This window comes from Dromiciops gliroides, chromosome 3, assembly GCF_019393635.1.
Source record: "Dromiciops gliroides isolate mDroGli1 chromosome 3, mDroGli1.pri, whole genome shotgun sequence".
In the NCBI taxonomy this organism is placed as follows: domain Eukaryota; kingdom Metazoa; phylum Chordata; class Mammalia; order Microbiotheria; family Microbiotheriidae; genus Dromiciops; species Dromiciops gliroides.
Window position 1 is genome coordinate 283,096,094 of NC_057863.1, and position 15,979 is coordinate 283,112,072.

The 15,979-nt window shown below is 36.1% G+C and overlaps 1 protein-coding gene across 1 annotated transcript in view; it reads left to right on the forward strand.

Moving 5' to 3' along the window:
• Window positions 1-15,979, forward strand: part of CFAP47 (cilia and flagella associated protein 47) — an 849,402-nt gene that overhangs the window by 232,274 nt on the left and 601,149 nt on the right. Inside the window, 3 exon segments of the mRNA XM_043993472.1 lie at window positions 1,398-1,479; window positions 2,451-2,576; window positions 10,949-11,141. Of these exon segments, the coding sequence (XP_043849407.1) occupies window positions 1,398-1,479; window positions 2,451-2,576; window positions 10,949-11,141 (401 nt within the window).

The window sequence follows — 15,979 nt, forward strand, 5'->3', positions numbered from 1 at the left end:
CAGGTATGTTAGACTTTGAGATATTGTTGTTCCCAAGGTTCTTGGATTCAGAATTCTGGACTGTCTCTATCAGGAGACTGAAAGGAGAGGTGGAGGTGGGTGGTGGTGGTTTGACTCACCTGGTGAATGTTGCTGCCTGGCTCTTCTCCAAGGTGTCCCATTGCTTCAGCTAGGTTGGCTTACATGCATATGTCTGGATAGTTGAAATTTCACATAATTACTTCATCATATTTCCATGACAGGCTTTCAGTTTCTGTTTTCTGTGTACCTCAACTATTTCTTCTTTCTTTCCAGGTGATCCATCAAGTATACCCAATGAAATATTATTCCTGTTTCTTTATTGATTTTCATCCTAAGGCTTTTCACCATACTTGTAGTCCCTTAGTTTCTGGACATGAATGCATCTATTTAATATATCATGCTACTTTACCTCTCTCTATTTTGTGACTACTGAATACATACATACATACACACACGCGCACACATTCTCACACATAGCCTTCCAGAATAATATTCCAGTCAAGCATCTCATTCCAACAAAGTGAAACTTATCTCCTTTTAAATAGGATCTCTAGTTTATCTTCTGATCTGATTTCATAGTATTGTTCACTATTTCATAGTATTTTTCCAGTAGATAATAATTACAGTAATTAGTCTATTAAATATTAGATGACATAATAACAATGGCACAATTGATTAAAAAATAATCCTAGCCTCAATCAGGAAGATCTGGACTTAAGCCCCACTCCTTTCACACATGCCAGTTATGTGACCTAGGGGAAATCATTCAACCTCTCAGTGTCCCAGGCAAGACTTTAAGAGTTTCAAAATGTTTGTTTCCTTACAGGGAACTAATTAAATCATATGTCTGAATGAAGTAAAAGTGATCAAAACAAATAAAAAGAAGTAATGATGACAATGATAATAAAAAACTGTCATTTAAATAACCCTTTAAGATTTGTTATTCTATAAAGACATCCTAGTTTTATATTCTTAAAAAGTGATTTGTAAAATAACCTTGAGGGGTAAGCACTATAAATATTTTGTTATTATCATTTATAGATGGCTAAGAAAAATTAAGTGCATTCTCTAGAGTCACACAGCTCATATAATAGGATTTGAACTCAGGTTTTTCTTCATTCCAAGGTCACTTTTTTATCATAGTATACTACCTTAATAGGTACTTATGGATTTATAAAAATAATTTAAAATTAAAAGTTATGTCAGTTTCTACTTGGAGATGGATTTTTTCTATTTCAGAATTATATTTTATTAAAATTTATATTTTGTAAGGTTCTAGCCTAACAAATCTATTTAAATGTTAAATATTCTGATGTTATTATTTATTTTTCATGAAAAAGTATGCCAACATACTAAGTGTAATTTCTTTTTTAAAGAACTCAAGGAGCGTGCCTTCCCTATATTCTTCCTGAATTTCTACTTGAACCGGAAGATTATAAGAAATGGATTAAAATGAAAGTAAGGAAAGAAACAGTGCTTGAGAAAAGTGTACAGAGAAGTACCTTTATTAATCTGTAAAAAATCATAATTAACTTGTTATTAATCTTTTAAAAATTTGAGTCTTCTCTTTTAATTTATTGTGAATAGGAATTGACAATAGCATTCTGCCCCTAAAAGTAATGTTATGTTACAGGCCTTTGTCGACTTGCAGCCATCCTTCTTGATGCTTTTAACTTGAATGTCTTATATATATGATTCCTATGCAGAAATTAAATTCTGCTATGAGTCAGGACCATTCTGTTATATTAAAATATGTATTTATGCATATATATTATATATTTACTTCTGGTCAGAGAGGGATAACTTTATTATTATGTTAATTTGGTTTGTAAAACTGACTGTAAAATGTCCACTTATAACACATGCAGTTTTAGGAGTCACATATTTGAAAAAAATGATATTATGCAAATCAAAATGTTATTTCTGAATCCTTCCCAATCTAGTTCAGGCCTTCCTTTGCAGACTCATCACACATTACTCCCCTTCATGTACTCTACTTCTATGTTCCAGTCAGACCACGTGCTCTTCCTGGTGCATGACACTCCATTAGACATCTCCTCACGCTGACTCCAATACTTGGAATTCACTCCTTCCTTCCTTACCTCTCTGTTTCTTAGAAATTCTAGTTCCCTTCAAAACTCAGCTCAAGTATCGCTTCCTACATGACAATCTCCCTGATCTCACAACAAACTGCTAAGGTGGCTGCTATCAGGTATTTCACTCAAGATCTATATGACCTTGGGGAAGTCTCTTACCCCCCTGATAGTTAGAGGCCTCAATTTCCCCATATGTAGAATGTGGTGTTGGAATAGATGATGTTCCATCTCTGTCTATGATCCTGTATACTTAGAAAGTTAAGATGTAGTTATCACAGTCTACTTGGTAATTAAAATTTTTAAAAATTATTTAAAATTGTTTATTTTTTAAAGGCTGCCAGTAAAGGGGAATTTGAGAATACCCAAATACCTGAGAAGTATACTTTGATAGTAGAAGACTCTAAGTTTGAAGCTATGAGTAAACGTGTCTGGACAGATGTGTTACTTCAAACATATAAGGTAAAAATTTTTCACTTCTTCTTATTATCACCCCTAGAATCTTACTATAATGCCTCCCTTGGAATTCATGTAATAGTACCACATTATAGGTTAGAGCCTGCTATGATAAAATCCTTCCAAAAGTCTTTTAAAGCAATAACAAAGTATAGCTGTATGGGGTATAATATATCCTCTCCAGTCCCTTCTAATTCTTTGTTTGTGTCCCTCAATTTATGACTATAACAGTCTTCTTCCAAACAAAGCTCTCTCTTCCACATCATTTCAGTAGTTTTTCCCAGCCTAATCTATGTCCGTAATACAAGTTTATTTGTCTCATCTTTCCCTGTCCCACCTTCACTCTATCCCAAGTTTCCACAGTGGAACTCCTCAGTGTATCCCAGCTAGGTTTTAAAGGTGAGATAGAAGTAATCCATACTGAAGCCAGATTGACTTTTGTCCAAGATGGTTTAAATGTTTGTTGTTTACACAAATGGATTTCTGGTGAAGTTTCAGGCAGAGAAAAGAAGATATTCTTGGGTGGGAGGGGAGACTTTTTTGTGTGTCTTTTTGCGGGACAGTGAGGGTTAAGTGACTACCCAAGGTCACACAGCTAGTAAATGGCAAGTGTCTGAGTCCAGATTTGAACTCAGGTCCTCCTGAATCCAGGGCTGGTGGTGCTTTATCCACTGTGCCACCTAGCTGCACCTTTTTAAATTTTTTTGTGTGGGGCAATGAGAATTAAGTGACTTGCCCAGGGTCACACAGCTAGTAAATGTCAAGTGTCTGAAGCCTTATTCAAACTTAGGCCCTCCTGAATCCAAGGCTGGTGCTTTATCCACTGTGCCACCTAGGTGCACCCCAGAGGGAAGACTTTTAAAAAATCACAGCGGTATCCCCACTTTACCCAAAAGACTGGCTCTGGAAAGAAAAATCATAGAATACTAAGTTGAAGTGATTTTAGAGTTCATATTCCTTTTCCCTTTTCCTACTTCCCAGGCTGGGGTGGCTAGGTGGCACAGTGGATAGAGCATTGGGTATGGAGTCAGGAGGACCTGAGTTCAAATGTGGTCTCAGATCCTTAACAGCAAATCACTTATCCCTGTTTACCTTAGTCCCTTCTCTGTAAAATGAGCTGTAGAAAGAAATGGCCGACTAGTCTCTTTGCTAAGAAAACCCCAAATGGCTTCATGAAGAATTGAACATGACTGAAATGACTGAATAACAACAACTGACAATTAAAAAAAATAATGTGTCTTACAATATTGTTTTTTGAAAAATTAACATCTTTAAGGCAAGATGAACTGGTTGTAGTATTCACTATTTGGTTCTACAGACCGTCACAAAATAATAAGATCTGCACAATGTCTGGCATAATATTTGCTACTCTTTAGATATAACTTCTGCAAAGATTTTATTATTTCCTTAAAGAAATTAAAGTTATAAATGTTTGTACTGATAGCTCTTTTCATTTACATTGCCAATGCTGCTATGTAGCTCTTCATTTATCTAGTCAACTCTTTTTATTGGATTGACATGTAATAAAATAAAAACCATGGGAGGGTGTATGTAGAGGGTGGCTAATTTAATCATCTTTGCGGTATTGTGTATAACTTCAGTACAAGTTCTATTTGGTAGTAAAGTAAATCTGTATTATCAAAAAACTTAGGGCAGCTAGGTGGCGCTGTGGATAGAGGACTGGCCCTGGAGTCAGGAGTACCTGAGTTCAAATCCGGCCTCAGACACATAACGCTTACTAGCTGTGTGACCCTAGGCAAGTCACTTAACCCCCAATTGCCTACCTAAAAAAAAAAAAAAAAGAAGAAAAAAGAAACTTTAAAAATCTTTAAAATGACACTGCCCTATGACAATGCCTACTTAGTAGTGTTTTCAGTTCTATTTATTAATTGTACCCTTTCCTTCTGTAATTAATCTGATTCATGAAAGTGAAGTAAGAGCAATCTATTATAATTTTGCTATTTACATAAGAGTTAAAGGTACAGCAAAACTTTAGCTTTCCAGAATATTTAAGAGATGGTCATTCTGGGTCACTCAGTTTTCAAGAGATTTGAATTTTGTCATGTTAAATACTATTTTAAAAAATAGCTATTTTGATAGATATCTTTCTAAAATCTTTTTAAGTAAAACTTTGACCCAGTGGATAGAGTACGGGTCATAGAGTTAGGAAGACCTGAGTTCAAACTTTGCCTTAGACATTTACAAGCTGTGTGATCCTGGGAAAGTCACTTAACTTGTTTGCCTCAATTTCCTCGATCATAATACCTACCTCCCAGAGTTGTTGTGACCATCAAATGAGATAATGCTTATAAAGCACTTAGCACGTCACCTGGCACACAGCAGGCTTAATCTAAGTGCTAGCTATTATGATTATAATTGTTATTAATTGAACTTGTCTTTGATTAATCACTGTGAACATCAATTGTTTTTCTGTTTCCAAATACAATGATTTCTATTTGCTATTCCCCATGTAGACATTTTAGTTCCTTAACTTTGCAAAGGTTGTCATCATTTTCTAGAATGTTCTTCCTCCTCATCTTCACCTATTGGTATCCCTAATTTCATGCTAGGTTCAGTTCAAGTGCCACCTTCTTGAAGAAACCTATTCTGATTTTTTTGAGTGGCTAGTGTCCTACCCTTAAAATAACTATATATTCCGTATTTATCTGTTAACATGTTATATCCCTCAATAGATAACAGGATCTCTTTTTCATATTTGTATACTTCACACAATCCACAGCAAACAGTAGTTCCTTGGTAAATAATTATTGATTATAATAATTAGATTGTAATCTCCTTAAATTCAGAAATTGTCTTTTGCCTCCTTTAGTATCCCCAGTGCTTAGGACAATGCCTAGAACATAGTAGGCACTTAATAAATATGTACCAATTGAGTGATACCAAGATATGCAGGTACTACACTAAAAGGTCCCAAACCAAAGTCATTTCCAATTCTTACATCTGCTTTCTATAGTTTTACTGTTGCCTCTTTTAACTGAGGTTGGAGTTAGTTTGCTGCCCCTTTCAGTGTGCCTGGTACTATAGCAGGTCTTCTTTCCATCCTAGTCTGTTTTTTTCTATTCTGTTACAGCTTAGGAACCAGCCACATTTGTGGGAAAAATAAGAATAATGAGGTTCTATGTGACAGCTTTGATTATGGGTGAATGCATTAACTTTATTGCATCGACTTAAGGACATTTATTTGGTTTATTCAGAGGTTTTTTATTTCTCTGTACGTACACTATTTCAGAGAAAGTGAGGATTGCATTCATTGTATCCTTGAGTATATGGGGTCTCTCTATATCTATTTATTCTCTATCACCAACAGAATAAAATGCCTTCAAGTTCTACTTATTCCATTTTCTTCAACTCAGTAAAACTGTGGGTAAGAGCACTAGATTTGGAGTCAAAGATCTGAGTTCAAACCTTGCCTAGCTGGGGAAGTCACTTAACCTCTTGGCCTCAGTTTTACTATCTATAAAATGGGGATAATCTTCACACTTAACAGGTTTGTTTTGATGATCAAAGGCCGCTGAGAAGGATTAGATAGGCAGAATCACACCATTATAAACGCTCATTTTTCTTTGTTGTCAAATTACCATATCATTCCTCGTTTTCAGTCTCCTTTGCTGTTTCACAGTCCAGATTTTGTCGTCTTCCTAATTACGGGCATTTCCCAAGGTTGTGTCCTATTTTTACTAACTTTTTCTTTATGTATTCCCTTTCTTGGTGATCTCACCAGCTCACATGGATTTAATTACCATCTCTGTGCAGATGACTCACGCATACACACACACACACACACACACACACACACACACACACGTAAGTGTATGAGACCAAATTGGAATTCAGGTCTACCTGATTCCAATCTCAGTGTTCTATCTACTCTTCCCCTACCTGTACATGTGGGTGTATACAGCCCCAGTCTCTCCTCTGACCTTCAATCCTGCATCACTGGTTGTTAATTAAAAATTTAAACTAGATGTCACAGAGATATCTCAAAATTAAACTACCCAAAAGAGAACTTATTTTCCCTTCCTCCAAACCAACTTCTCTTTTATGCTTTCCTATTTCTGAGAAATGTACCATTATTTTTCTAATGTCCCTTGCTCTAAACTTTGGAATTGTCCTCAACTGCTGACTTTCCCTTATTTCACATATCCAATCAATGGCCAGATCTCACTATGCTTATTTCCCCCAAATCTCTTGCATCTGCTCCCTTCATTCTACTCACATAGCTCCCACCTTAGTTCAATATGTCCTGTCTAGACTAGTATAACTGCCTCTTAACTGATTTCTCTGCTTCAAGTCTTTCCTCAATTCAGTCCTAACTCCACACTGCTGCAAAAATGGTTTTCCTTAAGTATAGCTTTAACCATGCCACTCTCCTCTTCAATCAACTCCAGTGGCTCCTTATCACCTTGAGAATCAAATAAAAACTCCTTGGTTTAGCCTCAAAACCCTTGACAATCTGATGCCAATTTATCTTTCCAGGCTTCTTGTACATTATTTCTCCTCCTATACTCTCTAATCTGAACGAACTGGCCTCCTTCACACAGGACATTTTAATTCCTGTCTCTGTGACTCTGCACTGGCTGTCCCCAATGCCTGAAGTCCATTCCCGTCTCACTTCTGCCTCATGTAATTCATGTATTTCTCACACTCAGAACACGAACTTCCACATGAATCCTTTTCTGATCCCCCAGCTACAAGTACACTCCCTCTTGTATGTACACTTATTACACGAATGTCCTTGTTTTCTCCCATTGTTAGTATGTAAGATCTGTGTGAATAGGGGTTGTTTCATTCTTTGTGCCTATATCCCTAGTGCCCAACATAGTGCCTGGAATATAGTAGGTATTAATGAATACTTATTTATCAATTGATTGTTTGATTGAATGCTACTTCCAGGTAACCTTACCCTGAAGAAATTATGAGATGCTCTGCATAAATAGGAAAAGGAAAAATAAATTTAAAGAGCTGCTTATAGTGGGACAGAGCGCAGATAGCAAAGAAAAGGCAGAGATTCACCTGAGCTTTCCCAAATTCCCATCCAAAGATCTTTAATTAATGCCTCAAAAACAAATTCTAGAATGGTAAAATCTAGAAAAGGATGAGGAGAAACAATTTTCCAGCCCAAGGCAACTTAGAAGGTAGGCAGGAAAGGCCTATCACACTGGGGTGAGAGTAGAGCACAGTCCAGGGCAGGTTGTGCCAACACAGGTACAACCACAGGAAACCAGCAGGCCTTTCCAAGGTAACTAAATCAGAGGCAACAGTGACTGTTTCCAGAGCTCTCAGCTCAAGACTTGCAAGAGGGTCAGATAGCTAGTCAGAAGGAAGTACAGGGATCCCTTTGCTGGCACTGTTACTTTGTCCATATTCAGATTTGGGTCACAGTTTTGAGTCACAGACCTAGGATGAAAAGGAACACTAGCCTACTGGGGATCTAGAACCCTGGTCATAGTTTTCAGGGTAGAAAAGAATGCTTGTAGTCACATATAGACCAGAGCAGAGGCCACAGGAATAGTAAACAGACTTCTTATTAGATCATACCACTTTGGAAAAACTAAAAGCATACAGCTTTCCAGAACTAGCTCTGAATATTATATCATTGATATTTTTCTGATACACCATTGTAATAATCTTATCAGTTATAATAAGTTATGAAGTTAGTTTGGCATAACTTGTTCTTGAGGAAGCCACCATAGTTTTGTACTGATCACTTTCTTTTCTTTTCTTTTGTGGGGCAATGAGGGTTTAATGACTTGCCCAAGGTCACATAGCTAGTAAGCGTCAAGTGTCTGAGGCCAAATTGGAACTCAGGTCCTCCTGAATCCAGGGCCGGAACTTTATCCACTGCGCCACCTAACTGCTTCCTGATCACTTTCTAATAGAAATTCTCCCAATCCTATCTTTTAAAAAATGCATTCTATAACTCCTTGTCCTCTGACCTTCTGATACTGTCAATCTCCATCCATGGAGAACTCACCTCCTGATATATCTATGTCTATCCCTGTTTCTTGGATGGTGTTCCTAGAGAAATTAACAAAACACACTCATTTCACTCTCTACAAATGTATGGTGCAAAATCTTGGCTGAGATCTTGCTATTGTTTAATAATAACAACACTCTGCCTTTATTGATTCCTTAGCTAATTACCCATGGGAACTATTACAATTCTTTTCTCCTTTCCCCAAACTCCCAATCAAATTTTATCTCATACTTAAGATGATTTACCTTCTTTAGTAGAGATATTGGGGCCATAAACGATGAGCTCCCTAAGTTCCCCTTTTCCTTTCCTCTATACCTTTCTCCCTTATTTTCTCTTCCTCAATCAATCAAAAGACATTTAATAAATACCTATTGTTTGTCAAGTACTGTGTACTGTATTCTCTGCACTGTATCTGAGGAGATGCCCCTGCCTTCATCCTTAGGATTCTAACCCTTCTCTGATTCGCCTGTAGGTTGAGACCCCTGTCATCTACTGAACTGTCTCAGGGACTTTTGTGGATAGCTAACTTAAGTCCCTTAGAGGATGAAAAGAATAGTCTAACATTGGTTTCCAATTCACAAATTAAATGCTTGAGAATTACTGAGGGAAATGGAATGAATAATATTTGAGCCTTATTCCATTGTTAATAGAGAATAGATTTATAACAATATCCCACAAATATACAGACATCTGGAAACTATCTTTCTGAAAAAACATGCAGAGGAACTTTAATATAAAAGGGAAAATTAATAAATGAATGTGAGTGAATGAAAATGCATTTATTAAATGCTTTAGTATATATTGAGCACTATGCACTATGCTAAGCACTTGGGATACAAGTACAAAAGCAAAGACAGTCATAACCCTCAAAGTGTTTTAATTCGAATGGGGAAAAATACCCTGGAAAAGTCATGGAAAGGAAGAGGCACTTAGGTCTGGAAAGTTACATGGATGGTAAGTAGGGGGGTAGTAGAGGAAATTGGCTTCTACACAGCTAAAGAAATTCCATAGCATCTTTAAATGCATGCATTTTATTTGCAATTCTGTGTGAGGTTCTCTCACAGAAACTATTGATCTTTATTCTCCACACACACAAATTTCTTTGGTTTAAACTGAGGCATTGAGTTACTTAGTATTTCTAAATTGTAAGCCATCATCAAGTTGGGTCAACTTTTATCTCAATTCTTACCTTAACTTTAGTTGTTAAAAGTGCATTGTAGTGGAAAAACTGAGGCCTGGGGAAGACCTTAATTTAGAAGGGCCAAGGTCATCTACTATGTCCTGGGTCTTTGCCAGATGTCTTGATTTATGTCTTGCCACTGGAATTTGATGACTCTGGAGGAGAGACAGGGGCTGATGATTTTGCTCATCTTTGCCTCACTTAAATCCAATTCATGTGCAAGTCAAGACATCACTCTTCTGATGTTATTGGTCCTCTTTGAGAATGAAGGAACAAAACAACAACAGCAGATTAGAAGCACTAATATAGAAGGAGCAAGTGTGATGAGAATAGTAGTGGGGAAAGACAAGCTGACATTAAGGGAGGTAACAGAAAAACTATTTCAAAAAATAGGCTTAATAATTTGATATATCTCAGGAGGTGGTGGGTTTCTTCTCACTAGGGGTCTTTGAACAAATGCTGCATGATCATTTTTTGATCAGATTATACAGAGCAGTTTTGTTCTTTCTTAGATATGTCCATTAAAGTCCCTTCCAACTATGCTCACCTGGAAGTCAAAGAATTATGCATTTTAGTTAAAAATATGTACTCTTCACTCAACCTCTTCTAATCCTCAAAACTTTAGAAATTATTTTCAGGGAAAAACAAAGTCCCTAACATTGGCTCTATCTTTATAATCAACTAATGTTTTGCTCTTGATATAAGAAACTGATATAATACTCTTCATTTATGAAGTCAGAAAATTTAGCCTAAGTAAATATTAATGGTATACAATGTTCTGACTCTTCCTTAGATGTGAAATCAATTTCCCTAAGGACTAAAGATATCTTTGAATTCCTGTTGCTTTTGTCAGATACAAATTTGATAGTGCATTCTTCATTGGAGGTTTATATTCAACACAGATGGTCACTTGCTGGGGATATTATACATATTGTATTATGCTTTAGACAGAAATGGACTGGATGACTCCAAGAAAACTTCCAAATTCTAGATTGAATTACTTTGTGAGTCCTTCAGGCCCTTCTACTTGTTTTTAGAAAAGATGCATTTATCCATGCCACAAAGATCATGACCTCTCCTTATGAATTAATAAACATCATAGTTCCTCAGCTCCTATTCAAATATTTTTCTTTGCCATCTTGTCACCATATTCAGGTTTTGTGAAAATGTTTTTTTTTTTTCTCTCTCTCATAATTTCAGGTACTTGTTCTTTCCCGGGTAGTACCATTGAGTACCAGTAATATGCCTGCCATAAACATTCAGAATACTCCAAAAATCAACCCAGACTTTTCATCTAGTAATGTTTACTCTAAACCTGAAAGGACCCTGCTTAGTTGGATGAATACAAATTATGAGAATACCAGATGTAAGATATGGAAAAATTGTGATAAAGGTGAGTTTATTACATACTTATTGTAATGATTGGAACGATGCCACCTACTGGAGACTTGTTGTGGGAAAGCTCCGCCATGAGAAAAATGCCTCAGAGGGCAAGGCCATGTGGCTTTTCCTTGGCATCAGGAAATGACGTTTGTTCATGGGTGCTGTCTATCAAGGCTACCAGCCAATCAACTTGAGGAGCCTCCTATTTTCTGGGAGAAGACAGGAAGGAAGAAAGAGAGCCTGCGCGGAGAGCTCTCGCTCTTTTGGGTTCCTGACTTGATGGTGGTGGTGGCGGCAGAGGACTTCACAGGAAATTTGAGGAAAGATAGGAATGCCAGGTTGTTGGAATTCTGTTCTCTATCTTTCTCTTTCTATTTTCCAATAAACCCTTAAAAACCTAAACTTGTTTTATCAGTGATTTTAGTCAGTTTCCCCCAAAACTGGGGGAACAGATTAGAATCCACATTTAGAATCTTAAATTACACAATATGTATATATATATATATATGCATATATATGTAATATGTATATGTATATATACATAAATATGCACTTAACGGTGCTGCAAAGATTCTTGTGTATCTTTCTATATTGCTAAACATCATTATTCTTGAGCTTTTCTTCAAACATTGGCTTATCTTATCCTGTACATACATATACACTTACCTTATTTAATTGCTTAGTTATGTAATATAACAGGAAAAATTAACTGAATGGGAACCAAGAAGACTTTTAGCTCTAATCACCTCTGTTCTGGGAGACATAGTATTAGTTTTAGTTTTGGTTCTGTAACAAACTAGATATGTGATTTTTACAAGTCACCTTCTCAATTTCATATTTCTCGTCTATTAAATGGAGATCCATGACAGTTTTCTTGACTATCTCACTGAAGATTGAATGAAATCACATGAATGTAAGTCCTTTGAAAACTGATGCTTTATTTAAAAACAAGGTAATGTGATTTAAAGTTTCAATTTATTTTATTTGGGACATGCAAATGAAGTGTTCAACAGTACTTAATAAATCTAAAAATTAGTTTTGTCTAAATGTGCTTTTTATTCTTGTATAAAGTGTGCTGAGACAAATTTGAAGCTTAATAAGAAAACAGTATAATACACACCATTGTTTTATCTATAGTTAGCATTATTTAACTTGAAAAGGCTACAAGTCAAGACTAAAGTGAAGTGAGAGTTGGTGCAAGAATTATTTTGCACAGATGGTTGTGTACTGAATGCAGACACTGAGGCTGAGATGAAGTATGAATTGATTCTTTGCTACTTGTGCTAATTTTGGCCTAACTATTAACATGAAGAAAACAGAGGTTCTTCACCAGCCAACACCACACAATCCATATGTGGAACAATAGGTTCCAGAGAATAGAGAAATGTTGAATGCTGTGGATAAGTTGTTACCTTGACAGTATACCTTCCAGCGATATACACATAGACGATGAGGTTGATGCACACATTTCCAGGGATAGCTCAAGATTTCAGAGACTTTAAAGGAAAGTGTGGGGGAGAAGAGGTATTAGATTACCTACTAAACTGAAGGTCTAGAGAGTTGTTGTGCTGACCTCATTCTTTTATGCCTGTGACACCTGGGGCAGTCTACCAGAACTACTTCCATTTGAATTGTCTTGGGAATATTCTGAAGACCACCTGACAGGATAACGTAATAGACACTGACGTCCTTTCTCGAGATAAATGAAAAGTACTTTGATTCCGACATAGAGACGTCATTTTGGTCCTCTTAGAGAACAAAGTACAACCACTGAACATAACTCAGTAATACCACATGAATTTTTGGGTGATTTAATTAAACACAGCATATTGGGACAAGCAATTACTTGCTTTATGCACCATCACAGAGGCCAGTTTATCTCTTGGCCAGCCCTAGACACATGGGCCTACCTTGTAAAGATATAATCAAACTCATCTCCAAGAATCTTTGGCATCATTCTAGCTGGGCAAAATTCAAATCTATTTATTTTGTTTAACTGTTGTCTTCTTTATAAATAGTGCTTTAGGTAAAGAGTTATGGTACTCTGGATTTTCATTGGATTTAATTATATTTCCCCATTTCCGAATGCAGTTAATTTATTACATACTTATTATATTATCATCTTCCCCTCCATATTATTTTTCAGTTTTTCTAAAAGACAAAAGTGGGTTTGTAAAGAAGTTATTGGCATTGTTGGGGCTGAGGCATTAGGGAAACTGGTCATCCCAGTTTGTGTGAATTACTACAGCTTTAATTTCCTCTTTGGCTTAAGCCTTTCTTTGTGAGATCTATTTGATGCTCTAAATGGAAGATTCAAGGGGTAATGCTTATGGTGGACATAGAGAATATAATTTCAAAGCATATGTGTAAATTACCATTGCTGACTAAACAAGTGATAGAAAGGGTTGCAGGAGTTAAATGGACAATTTTGATTATATAAGATTGGAAATATTTTGCATAAACAAAATCAGTACAGTTAAAATGAGAAGGGAAACAGTTAACTGGTTTAAAAGACTCCCACACCTCAAAAACTTTGTAGCAAATTTTTCTGATAAAATTCTTATATCTAAAGTATATAAGGAATTAAAATAGAGAATGACAGCCATTGTCCTATAGAGTCATATCAAAGGAGATGATTTTCAAAGGAAGAAATCCAAGCTATCAATAACCATCTGAAAACATGCTTTAAATCAATAATAATAAGGGAAATCATAAATTAAGTCTCTCTAAGGTTTTACTTCATATCTATCAGTTTTTTGAAGATGATGGCAAAGGAAAATAACAATTATCAGGTTGGCGTTGGGAAAGTAGCCACATTTTAACATACTGTTGGTAAAATTTTGAATTATTTTATCCATTCTGGAAAGTGATTTGGAAATATAGCCCAAAAGTCACTAAACTCTGTATACTCTTCAGTGTAATAATAGCAGAACTAGACATCTACCTCAAAGAGATCATAGAAGGAAGAAAAGCACTCATGCATACAAATATATTCGTAGGACATCTGTTATAGCAATGCACTAGAGACTTAGAGGATGCCCATTAGTTGGAGAAGAGCTGAACAAACAATTTCAGAGAAACTTTGGAAGAATGATGAATTAATGCAGAATGTAGGGAATAGAACCTGGAGAATGATTTATACAATAGCAATATTATAAAGACAAACAACTTTTAAAGACTTAAGACCTCTAATTTACTCAATGAACAACCATGATTGCAGAAGGCTAACATTTAAATTGCAGAATGAAAAGTATGTTTTCAGATATTAACAATGTTGTCATTAATTTTGTTTCATTGGGGTGGGCAGTGGATAAAGCACTGGCAGTGGATTCAGGAGCACCTGAAATCTGGCCTCAGACACTTGACACTTACTAGCTGTGTAACCACCCTGGGCAAGTCACTTTACCCTCATTGCCCTGCCCCCCAAAATTGTTTGATTAGGTCTATTTGTTAAAAAGGTTTTTTCCTTTTTCTTTTTTTTCATTTTGGAAAGGAAATTTTGGGAGTGAGGGGAGGCTAGTGGTAGGGTTGTTAAACAAACAACAACAACAAAAGAATGATAAAAGAACAATTGAAGCATTTACATGAAGTATCTCTAAAGTCCTTTGCAGCTCTGACATTCATGCTTCCATGATTCCATTTTACTTTGGGGACCTGAAGTTTAATTTGGGCTTTCTTTTATTTCATGAAATAAAAAGCTCTAATATGCTTTCAGGGACTCAGATCATTGGCAATACTTGGAGCAATGTACTCTGTTTCCCTTCCAGCCTCCCAACTCCCCCAACCCTTACTATACTGATTCCCACACTAAGCAAATGTAGACCTGGTTCACACAGGTTCAATGTGCTCTTTTTGTCACCATTTAATCAAATATAAGATTTTACATGCTCATTCCAATAAATTTCTACATTAGATTAAAACAAATAATATTTGAATTTAGGGTAAAAAGACATGCAATTTAGTGAAGTGAGCAGAACCAGTATGTTGTACACAGTAACAGCAACATTGTGTAATGATCAATTGTGATAGACTTAGCTCTTCTCAGCAATACAATGATACAAGACAATTTCAAAGGACTCATGATGGAATATGCTCTCCACATCCAGAAAAAGGACTGAATGCAGATTGAATTCTTACTATTGTTACTTTTGTTGTTGAGGTTTTCCCCTTTTGTTCTGATTCTTTTTTCACAACATGGCTAATGTGGAAATATGTTTAATGTGATTGTGCATATATAACCATATCAGATTGCTTGTCATCTTGTGGAGTGGGGGAGGGGAGGGAAGGAGAAAAATTTGGAACTCAAAATCTTATGAAAATGAATGTTGAAAGCTATATTAACAGTATAACTAGAAAAAATAAAATACTATTAAAACTGAACAAAGGAGATGTAATTAAAACTTAACAGAATAGTAAATGACATGGAGTTAAATTTGATAGCATACTTTTTTTTGCACCCATACTACATGACTATAAATCAGTCTACTTATTCTCTTTTCTCTCAGCCTGCATTCCCCAGTGCAGGGAATACTATTGACGTGTCTTACCACTGCAACATGGGGAGTGCTGTTGCCTTCTCAGGCACCAAAAGACAAGTCCTTCATTGTATCTCTCCCTATCCCCACCATGTCTCTTCAATTATTTCCCTCAAGCTCACTGTGGCTATTGACTTCCTATACTTCACAACCCCCATGAGATTCCCATCTTCTTTTTCAACTTTACTCACTAGAAGTTTGCTTATCCAATTAAATAAGTGCTATGGCCATGTAAAAAAGCTTTCTGGGAGAGAAAATTCTCAGAATTTTACTCAGTGAGCCTCTCTTGGTTTAAAGCATTGTGAGTATATGA